This window comes from Thunnus thynnus, chromosome 2 (genome assembly GCF_963924715.1).
Source record: "Thunnus thynnus chromosome 2, fThuThy2.1, whole genome shotgun sequence".
Classification (NCBI taxonomy): domain Eukaryota; kingdom Metazoa; phylum Chordata; class Actinopteri; order Scombriformes; family Scombridae; genus Thunnus; species Thunnus thynnus.
This window is the reverse complement of record NC_089518.1, coordinates 6,266,388-6,283,601: the sequence shown is the minus strand read 5'-3', so window position 1 is coordinate 6,283,601 and position 17,214 is coordinate 6,266,388. Positions and strand designations below refer to the sequence as shown.

The 17,214-nt window shown below is 38.7% G+C and overlaps 1 protein-coding gene across 1 annotated transcript; it reads right to left on the bottom strand.

The window, feature by feature from the left end:
- Positions 1-682: 682 nt before the first annotated feature.
- Positions 683-16,869, bottom strand: LOC137191075 (folylpolyglutamate synthase, mitochondrial-like). The gene is made up of 15 exons (XM_067600894.1): positions 16,662-16,869; positions 16,417-16,545; positions 14,867-14,920; positions 14,721-14,785; positions 11,540-11,654; positions 9,971-10,048; positions 9,792-9,853; positions 9,597-9,699; positions 7,034-7,111; positions 6,382-6,538; positions 4,880-4,972; positions 4,396-4,543; positions 3,468-3,543; positions 3,284-3,347; positions 683-2,988 (listed from the first exon to the last, which is right to left on the bottom strand). Exons 1-15 carry the CDS (start codon positions 16,707-16,709, stop codon positions 2,642-2,644), a joined length of 1,617 nt encoding a protein of 538 aa, XP_067456995.1. The 5' UTR covers positions 16,710-16,869; the 3' UTR covers positions 683-2,641.
- Positions 16,870-17,214: the final 345 nt, after the last annotated feature.

Genomic DNA, 17,214 nt, shown 5'->3' with positions numbered 1-17,214 from the left:
CAATAAAGCAGGCGGATGTATGGCTAAGTCTCCGAGCTCAACATGAGAATGTCTGCGGTTCAGACAAACAGCTGACCTCTTCTCTAATGATATTTTTTCTGTATGGTATAAAGAGATTGTCAGGCCTCAATCTGTTGTGCCGTCCTCTGGCCTCTCGTCTGGGGTAATCTTGATGAGGGACTAATAAGCCAGAGAGACAGCGGCTCCCAGTAGCAGCCCTCCCAGCGGGCCCCACGACCCTCCAAAAACATCCCCCGTTAACCCTTCATCACCCAAACCTGGCCTCAAGGATGTCTGTTCAAATGCTCAAGTAATGAAAGGGATTTGAACAAAGCTGTGAGGGATCAAAGTGAACTTCCTCCAGTAATATTTGGAAGGTAAATATAATAGTAAAACATTGCATTCCAGTTAACTTTTAAGATTGTGTCTGTCTGTCAGCTTAGCTCTGACATTACTACAGGGAATTCACAGCAGGGGAAGGAGGACAGACCAGACAGAGATGTTTTTCTCTTCTGATGCAGAAATGTTACTGTGTTATGAAGCAGAAGCTCTTCGGTTTGTGGTGGTTGTTATGAGGGAAGTGTAGAGATACACCCCTAGTTGTTATATACAGTATCTTTCATAAACAAATGTTGTGTTTAATTGCAACATAGCATAAACGGGAAATTGCATACATTTACAAATTAAAAGTGTGTAATACTTAACCAAAAGAGGCACTTTACTGATTTTACATGCAATGGTCAATTTATTAGAGAACAGTTGTGTTTTATGTATCAAGTCTGATGTCATCAGTCTGATGATGTCATCAGTCAGTCGGTATATGTGAACCATGCCATGAAGTTTTGTACAGACGAGGATGAATCCTACTTTGGTTAACCCCTGACTTTTCTTCTAGCACCACCATAAGGTTCACATTAGAGGTTTCGAGTGAAATGACTCAACAACTATTGTTGGATTGCCTTGAAATTTGGTGCAGGTATTCATGTTCCCTTCAGGATGAATTATAAATACCTAATACTGACTTTTCATCTAGCACCATCATCAGGTCCCAATTTCAATTTGTCACATGGTTTACAACCTTTTTACAATATTGAGGGTGTAAGGATAGAAGTTGTTGCTTTTGTACAGATTGTAAAGCACCTTGAGGCAAATTTGTGATGTTAGGCTTTATAAATCAAATTTGATTTGACATGAAATTCTCATCAGCCACAACAGTCCTGTGTGTCTGGTGTTGATTTGCAACAGTTAACACACTAAACGAAGATGCTAAGAAGATATAAAGTACCTGCTTAACATCATCATGTTGGCATTGTCATTGTGAGCGGGTTAGAATGCTGATGTTAGCAAATAACAATCCAGTTTGAATATCAGATGAAACAACAAGACTGAGCAACAAACGTTCTGGCTCTTTGTTCGGGGCAGGATTAACCTGGTAGGGGCATTTGTGCAAGAGCTGTGGGCACCTAATGACCTCCAGATTCCTTCCTCTCTCCTCGTTAGTTTAACTCAGCTCAACTTTATTTATGTTTCACTTAACACACAACACAGCTAATCCAAAGTGCTTTAAGGCACAGAGAGAAATCTTAAGTAAGAATCAATAAGCATCAAAAGCATCTGTCAAAAAGCAAGTCCTTTAGTTTCCTCCCAACTGAAGAGTTCAACATACCTTCTAGTAAGAATTTAATTGTTCTGTAAATGTCATTTTTTTATGTATTCAATTTCATCATAACTTGCGTGTAAACAGTCACATAAACAAACAGACACAACTTTATAATAGTGACCATTATTTTTGAAATGGAAATAAAACACACATAAAGATACACAGCTCAGCTGAACGGGAAGAATCTGTTGGAAATGTTTGCAAAGAGATTGCAAAAATTTAAAATCACATGTGTAAAGCTTTTGATTGAAAATATTCAAAAACTGTTATGGTTCATTGATGGAATAGTAATACTACGGTTGACATGGATAATAAACTATACATAGCAAATTCACTATGAGAACCATAAACACACATACTTCAAACACATCTTTGGAATTTCTTGTTATTATTATTACTGGCCACCATACAGCCAATACCCATACATCTGATATCAGATAAAATCTTCCAATAATGTTGGGAGATTTTACTTGATCTTCTACCATATAAAATCAAATAAATGTCAGTGACGTCACTATAAAGTCACTATAGCCTCTATAGGAATATTACATCACAATATAGCAATTACAAAGGCAGTAAGAAGATGAAGTATTACTGTTACTATATTGACTATTACACATAACATAGTATATCTGCATAGAGAGATATTGTAGAAATATTATAATAAAGTAACAGTAGCACAATAAGGACACTACAAAACAACTACTGAGAAGAAACAATAAGATCATCTAAAGTTCCCAGAAATATTGTATTGATGCTACTGACATAAAAAAAACATAATTAAATATTAACCATAAAATGTTAAATGTTTAATCAGTAGTTACCATAAACATGCTTGAATTCACAAGATGAATATTGTTTTAGAGTTTAAAAGTTTTACAAAACCAAACGAGGAAAACTATACTCACTATTAGGCTCATAGTGACTATAAAGTTCTCTGATTAAATAGGAATATAACCATGATCAATCATTTCTGGTCTACTATGAGTCGAGTGAAGGTTCCAGGTGTTTCAGTACTCCTCCCACCAGGTACAGGCTGCCAGTCACCAGCACAGAAATGTGACCTGCCTCTCTCAGCCTGTCATCGGACTGAGAAGGATGGATCCTGCAGGAGCTCTTTGATCCAGCAGGGGCTGACAACACCTCTGTTCCCTGACTGATCCACTGGAGGGCACTCAGGATGCAGAGGAACACCAGGCTGTGACTCCTGCAGTTGGTCAGCAGGTGGCGACGTATTGTTTCTGTTGCATTCAGGCTCTGCCAGCAGCTCTGGTTTGCTCTGCAGCGAGCCAACATGTGCTCCACACTCCCGCAGACACTGTGATGAGCTGCAGAAAGCAGCAGCACATGAAGAACAAGAGCACATGTGAAAGTTATTCCTCACACTGAAGCAGCAGAGCATTTTAAAATAAGCTCACCATGTAAACCTCACAAACTTGTTGAAAAGTCAAAGCAATTGGATTTTGGCCTCCATCACTTACATTGAAAGCACATTTAAAGGGGATCTTTTAATAGTCAGTATGAACAGGAGGAATGATTACAGCGAGGAAAATCTCTTTCACTGTTCATATGAGCTTGAACTTGACAAATTGTTCCTTGATACATCAGGCCACCTCATCTCACCTGTATTGTTGGTAGGTTTTTCAGTGTTGTTGGGGCAGAACAGTGCGTAGTCAAACTGGCAGGGCTGCAAGTCACACAGAGTCACATATATTCTGCTTTAAGGATGTATGTCAAAATAACACACATGAAATTATACTGCTTTTGCTCATTTTTACAAAAGCACTGTTGGGTCTGTTCTACTCACCACCAACAGTCTGAGTAGAGAAGCAGAGTCCCTCTCTCCTGTTGCGTTAAAGAGCAGGATTTTAAGCCCAGGGCCCCTGTAAGACACAAGGAGATCCAATGCAGTTCTCTCTTAAACACATGAATGCCCTAAAATATGTCTCCCTCACAGTTTCATTTTCAAATCTTTTACAATATAAATGCCAGTACTAAACCAATATACACTGATGCTGTTATTTTATCTACTGACTCTGGATACAATGGATGGGTGACAAATTATAAGAAAACCCTGAATAAATGAGTGGAGAAACTGTACAACCAATGCAGCTGCTTCTATACGTGATTCAGCTAAGCAACTGACATGGCTGAGGCTGATGGGAATGTCATTCATTTTTGGTCATTAACCAAATGATTGAAAATTTGATCTGATGACGGCACCGTATGGAAAGTGAAGGGATCGCCATCCTTGGGGGAGAAATGACTGTCTGCATTAAATTTAATGGCGATACATCCAATAGTTGCTCAGACATTTGGCTAAATGTATCATTAGGATGCCATGACGGTCTGTACAGCATTTCATGGAAGTTCATCCAATAGTTGTTGAAATATGTCAGTCTGGGCCAAAGGGGAGGACTTAACCAACAGATAGGCAGGCATGCTACTAGCATGGCTAGAAATGGTTATATGAGCAGGTCCAGTTGAGCTCAACAGCTACATGGGGAGGGATGTTACGCTAGAGTTTATAGTAAATGATCGCTCATCACACTGATGAACGCACATTTCAGAGTTCAGTGTTGCAAGAGCTGTGAGAACTGTTGGTATGGATATAGTGGTAGATGCCAGGGGAAAAAACAGCACCTTATGTTTGGCATCATGTGCTCGTGTGTTTACATAATGTATCTCCATCTTAAGGCTGTTCAAGATGGAGATGGTTATTCGTGCTCTCGTACTGAGTCTGGTCTCTCTGCAGTGTCTCCTGTCTGAACCAGGAGACACAGGCCTGCATGCTGGCTGTGGTGTGCGCCCCATCCAGGTAATATGTGACAGAGCCACGCCTCAGTGACTGGTTTCGTCCTAGCCACTCTGTCTCCCGGAGACCTGGAGGCGAGAAAAAGATTGTCAGCAAAGTAATACTCTTAATAACACTTGACATTTCAAGTGTCGAATTAAGACATCAGTCAGGTTTCAATCACTGTTAAAAGTAATTGTGGATAAAAAAAAAAAAGTTGCACATAGAGAGAGTTGGGCATAAACAATATTCCTGCAAGTATTTCATAAATAATGATAATGATGATGTGGGAGAGCGAATCAACTTAATGATATTATGGTGAGGGAAAAAAAAAACTTTTGATCACACCGCTTTGGAGACACTTTGGGAGTAAAATCAGAGAGCAGCAAATCAACAAATGATGAACATATTGTTCTTTAACTTGCCTTGCAGCATGGCTGTGCTGGGCTGAAAAGTGACTGCCTGGGAGTCTGGTCTGCAGGCCGCTTCAGCTAAACTCTGGCCGTAAGAAGTCACATCTGTAAGGTTTCACCACAGTCCACATTGTCTTTAAGAATACACAGGCAATATCTGCACACCAAAGAATGTAGATGTGAAAGAGAACACAGTGAGGTGTTGGCTCACAATTAGATATCAAAGGAAAGAGGGAGCGGCAGCTCAGTAATAACTTTGTAGAATTTGACCTCAGGCTTTTTCAGTAATGGGTTATGAGTTCAGTTGGAATTGATAAATTGTCATTTATAATTGATATTGTGGGTTCTTTTTTTTATATAACAATCATTCATGCCTTTGTGGTACTTTATTTTAAAATTGTGTGTGTATTTTTTACAGGAACAGTAGGACAGTATTTCTTGTGGACATATTATAGCCATCGGATTATAGTGCATATAAATCAATCCAATTGTTCCTTTTATTCAATTTTCAATGTCAAAATTTAGCAAAGGAGAAAATAACGCACAGATATTTCAGCTATGCCTTCCTCAGTGTGCTCCTTCAGTTTCAAGTCCTTCCAACTAAGTTGTACCTCCTAACCAACAAGTGTCAAACTTATTACCAGCAGGTGAACAAAGTCAGACTTGCCTCTCGGGAAACCTTACACGCACCCTTCCCAACAATAAAATTATTTCATTCATATCAATATCTGTTTGTTTGTATAATTAGTATTTAGCTTTGTGAATGTATAGTTGTGTTTTTGGTTCATGGACTTGGATTTAATGTTGGAAAAGGCCCTGTGGAAACGAAATATAAGGAACAAAAGAACTTTGGTTACACACAAACTAGTTCTGTTTTTGTCTCTTTTTATGTCCTCATTCTTTCTATCTGATTCTCTATAAAATACATTTACTTGAAGCCAGGCTATGTAACTTTTAATGAGTAGTGGCAACAGCAGCCTCTGCTGCCTCAAGTGATAATTAGAGGAGGCTGCTGCTTTCAATTTTGCTGATATTGAGCAGTGAAGGTTAGCACATCCACAGATCCACAGAATTTAAAATTAAAGGACTGTAGTGTAGTCAAGGCTGGGTGATCGTTCAACATTATCGTTTAGCAACCTTAAACTGAATCCTATCTGGATGATATGTACAGGATATATATGGCCTCATCATGTTAGCGTTCTACAAATATCTGTCATCCAAATTGATCATTCTGAACTAGCTTTGACTAAAAGCTGAAACACTGGTGACAAGTCAGTTTCCACCCATTTGACACATCATGATATACTGTTTATCAATATCAGAAAATATCCTTATAATCACAGCTCTCCACTCCTTCCCATGATATGAGACATGATATTTACATTTTCAAACTGACAACTGACAATTATATGTCCAACTTATGTATTTTTTTGTTTGATATGCCCGCCTTATACATTTTGAAGGACATCTTGTTACTTGCATACTGCATTTTAAAAGTGAAACCATACACCTACCTCCTCTCTCTGCAGCCTCATGGTGTTGCAGCCAGCTGTAGCTGAGCTGCAGGGCGAGTGATGCGTTTAACTGCTGGTGTTTCCCTGCCAGTCCCAGACTCACAGGACCAACTGCAGCCTCATACTGATCCAGCTCAGGACAGACCCACAGAGGACACTGACAGGGAATAGAAATTCATGAGTCACAGTCTTTTATTACACAGATCATTCAAAAGAACATCAAATTCATGCTCCAGATAAAGACCCCAGCACAGCTAAGACACAATGGAGATGTTTTTTAGTAATCCAAAGACCAAGCTGGCTGTATTGATGAATGCAATGAATGTTAAAGAATCACTCAGTCCCAGCCTACAGCTACACCAGTACAGCCAAGAAGCCATTAAGGTTTTAGTGGTTGACTTAAAAACTTGAATACTTCTTGGAAACAGAAATACACAAAAACACAACAGAAACATGTCTCTGGTCTTCAGCAGGGGCCTGGTGGTTTTGGTTAATCCAGCCATGCATTCTGTCCCATACTTTTTGGATTGTTTTGTATATTAAAAGATGAAAATGCAGCTTCATGAGATATTTGCATGTCTGCGTTTAATGCTACCAATCAGCTTTGCTTACTTCAGTTACATATTTAGAGTTAGACACTTATCATCCTCACCCCGATCTGTTCAGCTCTGTCCTGCAGGACTCTCAGAGGGCCGGGTTGTTGTCTGACAGTGAACGCTGGGATACCTGGCTGAGGAGGAGAGAGGCAGGCATTAAAGTGTTGTCAAGTTGGTTATGATACTGAAGTGTGGTGTCATTCGAACACGTGTATCTCCAAATTTCTCTCATGACCCCTCATTAATTGTGACCTTCCTCTTGCATCTCTGGACCTAGAAAGTGGCAGTCAGCAGGGCCAAGTGCTGAACTCAGTGATCAAGTGTCTTGAGCTTATGAGGGAAATTGTTGCATGAATATGTATAAAATGATTGTGTGAACTTGTGAAAGATTAAAATGCTTAGTGACAGTCATAGAAATCATGTTTGTGTTTCTAAACATTATGTTCTTGTCTGAAAGAGAAACAAAGAACAAAGAAACACGTCCTGATATGTCTGTTTGGGTATAATCACGCATAGAGTAGTCACAGCAATTCCTAGAGGTTGGTGTGAAACAGATATTGGCCTCACTGTTTGGAGTTCACTCCTCTACAGCAGCTCGTATGTCTGTATGGAGTGTGAATGTGCCATGTTCTGAGCTTTAAAGAAAGTGTGACAATACTAAGAGCCACTCCATATATTCAAACAGAAGCATTAACGACAAAATGTACTTCAATATCAAGTGAAAGCAGTTCTTATGCAGAATGGTTCTTTTAGAGTGTTTATGAGATGTTTTATTAGATGATTACTGATTATTAAATGTAGAGCAGCCTTTTAATATTGTGATTGGCGGAGCTGGAGCTAATATTTCCCTCTGACATGTTGTGGACTCACAATTATAAAGTAGCATAAAATGGAAATACTCAAGTTAAGTTTAAGTACCTCAGATTACTTAATTACTCTTCAGAGCTGACTGTATAAAGTTTCATATTGTCCTTTGAAATACAAACACAGTAGTTTTTTTCTAACAACATTAGAGTCTCAATGGTCAATTCTTTTGCTTCTTTAAAGTCCCCCTGCAGTACAGAATGAGTTATTGTCTACTGTTCCTTCACTTGGTTGTTTGAGCTTCATTGTGCAGAATGATGTTTATTATTAAATCAAGCCAATCATGGTCCACTTACAGTTCATGGAACTTACACAAATGTGATGTGGAAACTTAAAGCCTCCAGTGCACATTCACTAAGAATGGACTTTCCAGTGAAGTAGGAGACATCTTGTGTCCGGCAGTTAAACTTTTGAAATGAACAATATTTGCATATTCGTGGATATAATTATTCACAGCAGTCTTTTTTATAAACAATAAACAATTCTTAAACATGTCTTGAGGGGATAAGAAGTGTAATACCATCTAAATCAGGCTGTGGGCTTCAGTGAGGAGAATGAAAACCTTGGAAGAGATTACACCGAGTCGGAGGAGCTTTAGCCCTGTTGTCTTTGGAGAAACAGCGCCCCCTTTTGTGCTATTATGCATTGTACAGGATTTTCCTCAGCAGTTGCCTCATAATCATACTAGAGAAAGTTCAGGAAGACTATCTTTTGCATGCCAGGTGTCACACTGCTCTGTCATACTCATCTCTCACACCTGCTCACTCTATCTCCTACCTGTCATGCCCGGGGGCGTAGTTTCAGTTTCAGTTGTCACCAGCTGATCACTTCTATCCAATAGCACAGCGACACATATTCATTGTTAGCCTATCATCTAGTTACTGTCTTTTTAAATATCTCTCTCGCTCTCTCTCTCTCTCTCTCTCTCTCTCTCTCTCTATGCATTAGTCTGGCATGCAGCTGTCATGCGTGTCCCTCCACCTCCCCATCTCCGCCCAGTCTCTGCAGGATCATCAGTCCCGTCACTTCATCAGCTATCAGTCTCATCTGAAGTCATCAGCCACCAGTGTCTGCTGGACTCCATGGGAGGCTCTATCTCACGGCTGCTCAGGGATGATGTCCAAAGACTTATGACTTATCATTTTGAGTTGTATAATAAACATCATCTTTTCTCCATTCATTTGTCTCTCCTGATTGAAGTACATTTATTCAAAAACTGTTTCTTCAAGTAAAATTTTACTTGTATTTTACTTGAGTATTTCCATTTGGTGCTACTTTATACTTCCACTCTATTACATTTCAGAGGGAAATATTATACTTTCTACTCCACTACATTTATTTGACAGCTTTAGTTACTTTTCAGATGAAGATTTGACACAATGGATAATATAACAAGCTTTTAAAATACAACACAGGGAACCACTTGACTGAACTAACCAACTGTATATAAAGTAGCTTCACCTCCAGCAGCTACGACCGTAACATGCTGCTCTAACACTGATGCTTCAGTATTAATAGTCTAATATTGTCATATATAATAATATATCAGTCAGAGGGACCAAACCACTACTTTTACTGCAATACTTTAACTACATCAAGCTGATAATACTTATGTACTTTTACTCTAGTAGGATTTTTTTGTGCAGAAGAGAAGATTTCTGTAAGCAGTGGTGGAAACAGAGAGGATGTGTGTCTGTGTAAGGTGAGAAAAGTCATTTTTAATGTTGTTATTTCTCCTAATAAACTGTAACACACCTTGAATATCCCAGCTTTCTGCCAAGCTATCTTCTCCATGGTGTCTCCGAGCAGACTGCAGTGATCAAAACCAAGTGATGTGATCCCGCACACCCATGGCTTCCTGTGGATCCAATATGATGTTATTCTACTGAAGGAAGGATAGAAAACTTTGTGTTTTTTGAAGCCATTTCTACATCACTCAGCTGGTATTACCTGATTATGTTTGTGCAGTCATACTCCCCTCCAATCCCTACTTCAATAACTGCCAAATCCACCTGTGTTCACAAAAGTGCTGCTAAGAACAGTTAAGGCTGGGCGGGTGTGTGGTTGTGTGTGGGTTGGGAGTGAGTTATGTATGGTATGCTGTAGTGGTGTGTTTGTTTGCAGCTCACCCGCTCTCGCAGGAAGACATGAAAGGCCAGCAGAGTCAGGAGCTGGAAATAGAAGGGCATGCTGCCTCCATGGACGTGCTGTGGAATCACGGAAGTCAATTTATTATAATTTTTAAAACTATATTACAATATAAGTGCAGCCGACAGGATTTACATGAGCTTAACAGGACTCAGCATCCTGCCACCTCACCTCTGAATGTTCAGCAAAATCTTTAGCTTGATTAGCAAACATTATCGGAAAAAACGGCTGATTTGAGGAATATAAAAAATGTTCTTGGCATTGAAATTCAAATTTTCAATAATTTTAAATCAAGATAAAATGTATTTACTTTTTACATATTTGAAATGTTGTTGTTTAATGATCAAAATCATCAACAGGTACAGTTAGACCATGATTTAAAACATCCTGTATGTGGCTGATAGGTGTGGATAACAAGATACAAGTAATTGCCTCACCCATCATGTTTTTACATGACACATAATGGAATGCATAGTAAATGATTACATCTTTATCGATAACATTTAGTTCTTGTAAATCAAGAAACAATAAGTTTGTGCTTTATGGGCTTTATCATGAGTAAGGTCTGATCTGGTTCCACTGATATATATATATATATATATGTATATATATGTGTGTGTGTGTGTGTGTGTGTGTGTGTGTTTTCTTTTTTGTCAGAGTTTAGGCCGTCATTGGTATTGGAGTTTGAAGCAGTTTATGATGGAAATTAAGTGAGAGAAATGGCATGCAAACTCAGATGGCACCCCTTAAAAGGAGCGCTCCACCTACAACTCCTCCAACCTAAATGACAATTCATTTCCTCCCAAATGTCCCATAGGAGAATTTTCAGCTCTGCCACATGTGCTTAGGGATTGTAAAATTGAGACAACTAATACTACTTGGTTAATTTTAGGGAAAGATGGTCATCATGGATATAAGAATGTTAACCACCACAGTCTCCTCTACCAGTGGAAGACAGTTTGTATACCTAACCATCCAGCTCAACCTCCTACTTCTCTTTTGCTTCAGTCATCATTCACATGACCACAAGAGTTGTTTGTCTGAAAGATGTGAGACCGTTTAAAGTGTTTGATCAAATTACTGATGCTGTCATTTTTAGCTATGCTAGAGGTATGGCTTTGTGGATGGTAAAGTCAGTCTGTCTGTCAGTCCACTGTGATCCAGACTGTCACAACAGCTACTGAATGGATGGCCATGATGTACAGACATTCATGGTCCCCAGAGGATGAATCCTAAAGACTTTGGTCAATAGTGCAATATTAATTACAGGAGCTTTCTTTTAACTACACTGCAACACCTGGAAATAAGACTTTATCATGAGTTGTCAGGAGTACATAATAACTCAACTCCGAGTGACCACAAATGGATGTATTTGCTCATGTTAAGTAAGCCCAGTATGTCCAAATAAAGTCTGAAATGATGCTCATATTGACTCATATCTTCATGTGTTTTGGTTGACATTAAGACCAGAGAGAAAGACTTTAAACAAATCCATCCTGCTTCCATCTTTTGTTTAAGTTACAGTGACTTGAAACCATGAGTTGATGTACCTTTGTGTCCTCTAACCGCTCATACACCTCCCAAAAGTACTTGGTGAAAAGCTTCTTGCTGATTGGCCATCCATTGATGCGAATTCTCTCTCTGACATGAACCAAGTGTGGAGAACTGAGGGCAGAGAGACTGGGGTTATTTTACCTCTAAAAAAAAAACAGTGTGTGAACTTCCAGGAATGCCAAAAACAGCCTTGACTGTTTTATATTTTATTTTTACATTCATTTTCAAGGTTTTATAAGCACCAAAAGTTGAATGGTCCAATTAAACTCATGTTGAAATAAGATCACCAAGAAAAGTATTTTAAATTTGATGCTAATAAAATTCACTGCGAACCCGTAGAACTGACATCTCCTGAGCCTGATCTAGTCAGTTTAAATACTGATTTTTTGGATAAATTTCTTGATTTGCAAATCATTCAATTTATGTCGATTGAGAATGTAGGTAATTGATCCAAGGAGGGTTGAATTGAGGGCAACTGGACTTGGTTTTAGATACTTGAAGACATTTCACCTCTCATCCAAGAGGTTTCTTCAGGTCTCCCATTGCGGCCAACTTCTACATGGAAGTAGAAAGCAGAGCCCTGAACTCCTTCAGAGGAACAGCACCAAGCCACTGGTTTAGATATGTGGATGACACTGGTCAAAATTAAAACCCAGGAAGTGCAAGCCTTCACAGAACACATTAACTCAGTGGGCAGTAACATCAAATTCACACGAGAGGACATCGGGAACAACAGCTTGGCCTTTTTGGACTGTGCTGTACACACTGAAGAGGACAGGAGCCTCCACTTTGGAGTATACAGGAAACCCACACACACAGACCAATACTTACCATCTCTCACCAGTTATCAGAACCCTGCACCACCAAGCTGATAATGTACCAACAAGTGCCCAGGCCCAAGAGAGGGAGCACAAACACCTGAAGGATGCACTTAAAGCCTGTGGATACTTTAAGTGGACGTTTGTGAAAAACAGACACAAGATCCAGGAGGAACACCAAGACTGCGGGTGGTGAAGAAAAGATTCCATACATGTATGGAGTATCTGAGAAAACTCAGGAGGATTTTCAACATAAACCGCATCCCTGTGTTTTTTAAACCCAGCAACACAAGGCAGAAACTGGTCCACCTGAAAGACTACTCACCCAAACACATGAAAAGCAATCTAGTGTATGCAGTCCAGTGCAGTGAGGAATGCACAGACTTGTATATCGGGAAAACTGAACAACCATTAAACAAATGTATGACTCAACAACTCCTCAGGTCAAGACTCTGCAGTTTACCTGCACCTGAAAGATAAGGGACACTCTTCTGAGGACAACAACGTACATATTTTGGATAGAGAGGACAGAGGGTTTAAAAGAGGAGTGAAGGAGGCCATCTTGGTCAAAGTAGAGAAACCATCTGTCAACAGAGGAGGAGGTCTACAACACCACTTATCCCCCACCTACAATGCTGTCCTTTCATCTCTTCCAAGGAGACTTCACCATTCACATTGGCCTCATGTGACAACTCCAATGACTATCATTTACACGTGGCCTCAGATGACTGTTATTACAAGAGCCAGGAGCACTGCAGACCAAGAGGTATCAATGACTTTGATAACGACCCCAAAGAGGTTAAATACCCTGGACTCCCCACCAGTCAGTTAGAACTGAAGAAGCCCCTTGGATGAGAGGTGAAACACCTTCAAGTATCTACAACCAACTCCATTTGCCCTCTATTCAACCCCGCTTGAATAACCATGACCTGGATGACTGATAATTTTCAGGCATATACAGTGTAGGTAATTGAGTACAACTATCAGAGTCAATCTGTTTGTCAAAGTCGGAAAGACACGTGTAATTAATGACATTAATGATTGCTCGTTTCCATTTAAAGGTCCCATGGAATGCAGCAACCATTAATGTTATTAGTAACACCTGTGCTTGTCCTTCTAGGACATGCCAAAATGTATGTTGTGAAAAAGGTCTTTAAAATGATTCATTTTTAAATTATAAATAACTATCAAAGGTTGTTAAATAATGTTATTTTACTATAATGATGTCTTGTGCATCATTTTATACAGATTTCCCCAAAATTCAATCCAAAATCCGCTGGGATTTATAATAAAGTTCTGTGGGTTTGAACAATGAGGTTAAAGACATACAGCTAATGTGCCACTAAAAAACCCACAGAACAGTAACAGGGTAACAGTCATAAGCATCATTTTCACATCATTTCACACCAATCACAAACTGACTGGTCTTCACCAGTGGTTATCTTGATCATTTAAGGACTTTACAGCAACAGCTCAGCTAACTGTTGCCATAGGACTGTGCAGCAACTCCCTGGACCTGTTTACACGTGTCTCTACTCAAAGCCCCTCCTTAAAGTCGTTAGTCACATTGCTTTTCTCACTTAGAATATATTTTACATATTTTTTATTGTAAATTATTTCTTTCTTATCTTATTTCAGATTACATAATTTTGTGAATATTTTAGGCACCACAACAACAAGGCAAATTCCTTATATGTGATTCTGACAAATGTCATTTTTCCACAGCCAGTTCCTGTCACACACAGGGTCTTTGAAGTTGAAAGACTATGGACATTACTGTTCCTGCCCAAAGCAAACTAGAGATAAACTCTACTATCTCTCAGACGGGTCAAGCTTGTAACAGTATTGTTGGTTAACCATTAATTGGTTGGAGAGCAAAAGTCCAGACTCCAAACTGAAGAGCAAACCTGTCTGCATTTGACTTCCAGTTGCTGTTAGAGGTCATTACCCTCCATCATAAATACATATTATATCATATGATTGTACTGGATTGTAATGTAATCATAAAGGTTTTTATGTACAAAACAAATTTCCCTCTGGAATGATAAAAATATTTTCTATTTCGAGCATTTAATAGACTTCACATTCCAATAACATTCAATGAAGACTTAGGATTAGTGTGAGTTCATGATGATTTCATAATATTTGTTTTGATAATTTTCTATTTTGTATTGCATTGTTATTATATTTCTTGCTAATATTAATATAGATGCTCTTCTGGTATTTGTGAGTCTATACATAAAGAGTATAATTCATGGCATTTCTGCTCAGATACTATAATATTCCTATAACATTTCATTCTTAAAGAATTTCACATTTTTAAAAATCATTGTCAATCACTGTCATTTATTTATAATACCTGTAAAATCCAGTCCGAAAGCCATAATTCCTCAGTATACTCTCAGTGAAAGCACATGTTGATCCCTGGAAAAAACATTTAACATGCATGGTGATGTTTGGATGTTGAACTTTCATACAATAGACGACTTGTTTGACGCTTCATACCTTTCCTTTAGTCCCAGTAACATGGACAATGTTGAGTTTGTTCAGTTCACCCACCTAAAGACATTTAAATAACAGTTAGGAAAGTTACAGGTCCAGTTACAGCAGTGAACATGTTTACACTGAGAAAATGCAAGAAGCATGAGAGGATATTATAAAGCAGTGGTGCAAAGTAACTTTTACAATTACAGTTTACTTGAGGATTTCCATTTCACGCTACTTTATACTTCAATTTCATTACATTTCAGACTGAAATATTGTAACTATTACATTTGCCTATGATCACTTAACTTACTTAACTACCCAGTAGTATATAAAGAGTTCAAATTAGCCCCACCTGGACCAGCTACAACATTCAATTCTGCCTATACAGCCCTGCGTTTATAATGATAACCAAATAATATATTATTTATAATAACATAATACTTTGGAGGGCCATAAAAAAAATAATTACAACAAGAATGTCGACACACTGTTCTCACACAGCTATCGGCTCCTCACAGCTCTGAAAACACCGGAGTAAATTTCCAAACAGGTGTTATTTGGATAAACTAACTACATATTTGAAAATCGAAATGGTTACTTTCTCACCCGAAAAAATACTAAAACTTAATTAAGTGATATATTAACAGTCCTACAGCAAAAATTACAACAGCTTAATCTCCGCCATCACTGCCAGTTGGTGTCTTTGGAACTACTGGTGCGCCAACGTGGGAATGTCAAACCAGACACCAGATTCAAAGACTCTGTATACTGTGAAATACAGAGAGATTTATCGGGCAGTGAAGGGCTTAATCAGTATTGTGTGAATGTTTGGTATCAGACGTTTATTTATATGTGAAAGTCCTGCACTGCAGCACTGTAGCTTTAAGTAAAGGATCTAAATACTTTTTCTAACACTGAATTATCCATCACCTCACTAAGTAAACTGCTTTTGAGTTACTTTTTTTCATTTGTTGATGTCCTATATGAACACACTATTTTCTGCCAGTGTTGCAACAGTTTTGGTTATTTCACATTAAAGATTTTAATGTATTTTTACCCTGAATTTAAGTGGGTGTGGCTCATTTGGCACAAGATGATGTCACAAATTTCTATGCACCAATCAAAGCTTAGCAGCATTTGAATCTAAATGTGAAGAGTTGTCGGGGTTCACAAAGCTCATTGCAGCATTGTCAAACAAATGTGATAAAACCACAAAAGTTTGATTGTTATTTATTTAGTCACAAATATATTATAAAAATTTGAAAATACGTTTTCACGGGCTTTAATGAAAACAAAAGATTGTCTTTTTATTTACATCATTCCTTTCTGATATTCCAAGCGTGCCAGTGAGTGTAATTCCAGACTTAAAATGTGGATTTTATGTTGCACATTGAGGTTTACCTCAATAACAAGATTACCAAGATTCCAACTTTAGAAACCACAGTGATAACAAACACACTGGACATGTGTGTGTCTGTTTTGGTGCAGGAATCAAACTCAATTAGGAAACAATCCCACCCACACTTGGATGATGATGAAACGATTGTTAGTGTGACGTTTGTACATACAGTGATGCCGGTCCGATGGAGGAATCCTTGCATCGCCTGGAGCTGCAGGCCAGGATTGTCTTGACGTTCTTGCAGTCGCTTCAACACTGCAGCATTATTCTGCAGGCTGTTCAGGACACACACAGCTCCCTGAGAACACACAAACACACTGGGTGACACTTTAAGGGACTAAAACGAGTAACAAAAGTAAGCATGAATATACATTAGAAATGCTCAAGTAGCCTCACATGCTTCATAATACTCACTTGAAAAGTTGTAGTCCTTTTCATAACGGCAGTTTGACCCAGTACCATGGTAATAAAGCCTTATCACTAAATAAACAGCCACATTAAACTAGATGGAAGTCAATATAATGAACATTATATGTAATATAGCCAGTAATAAACTCTCTTGGTGGCACTGTGACAGACCGAGCATGAGCGATATCGCTGGTAACTGGTGTGATCAGGTTCCTGCCCTTTTTTTTTCAGCACAGAGCGGTTGTTTGCACAAGATTTCTCCCTCATAAAAGTAAGCTGCCCGGAGCTGTAAAAACATTTCATTGCATATCAACAATGCAATGACACTAAATGCAAGAAAATTCCTGATACAAGCTCACTGGCTTTATAAACTGTCAGAACTGTGTCAATATATTAGCAGATCAGCAGGTTGATCTTTTGAAAAACAACACAGCAGTAGCAATAAGGTGTTAAAATGGATTTCTTGTGTTGTAAAGTATTCAGACATCCTACCTCAAAATCCATCATAAACGACGTTCTGCTGGTCTGCTTATTTAGGTCGAGCTGCCTGGGCACATGT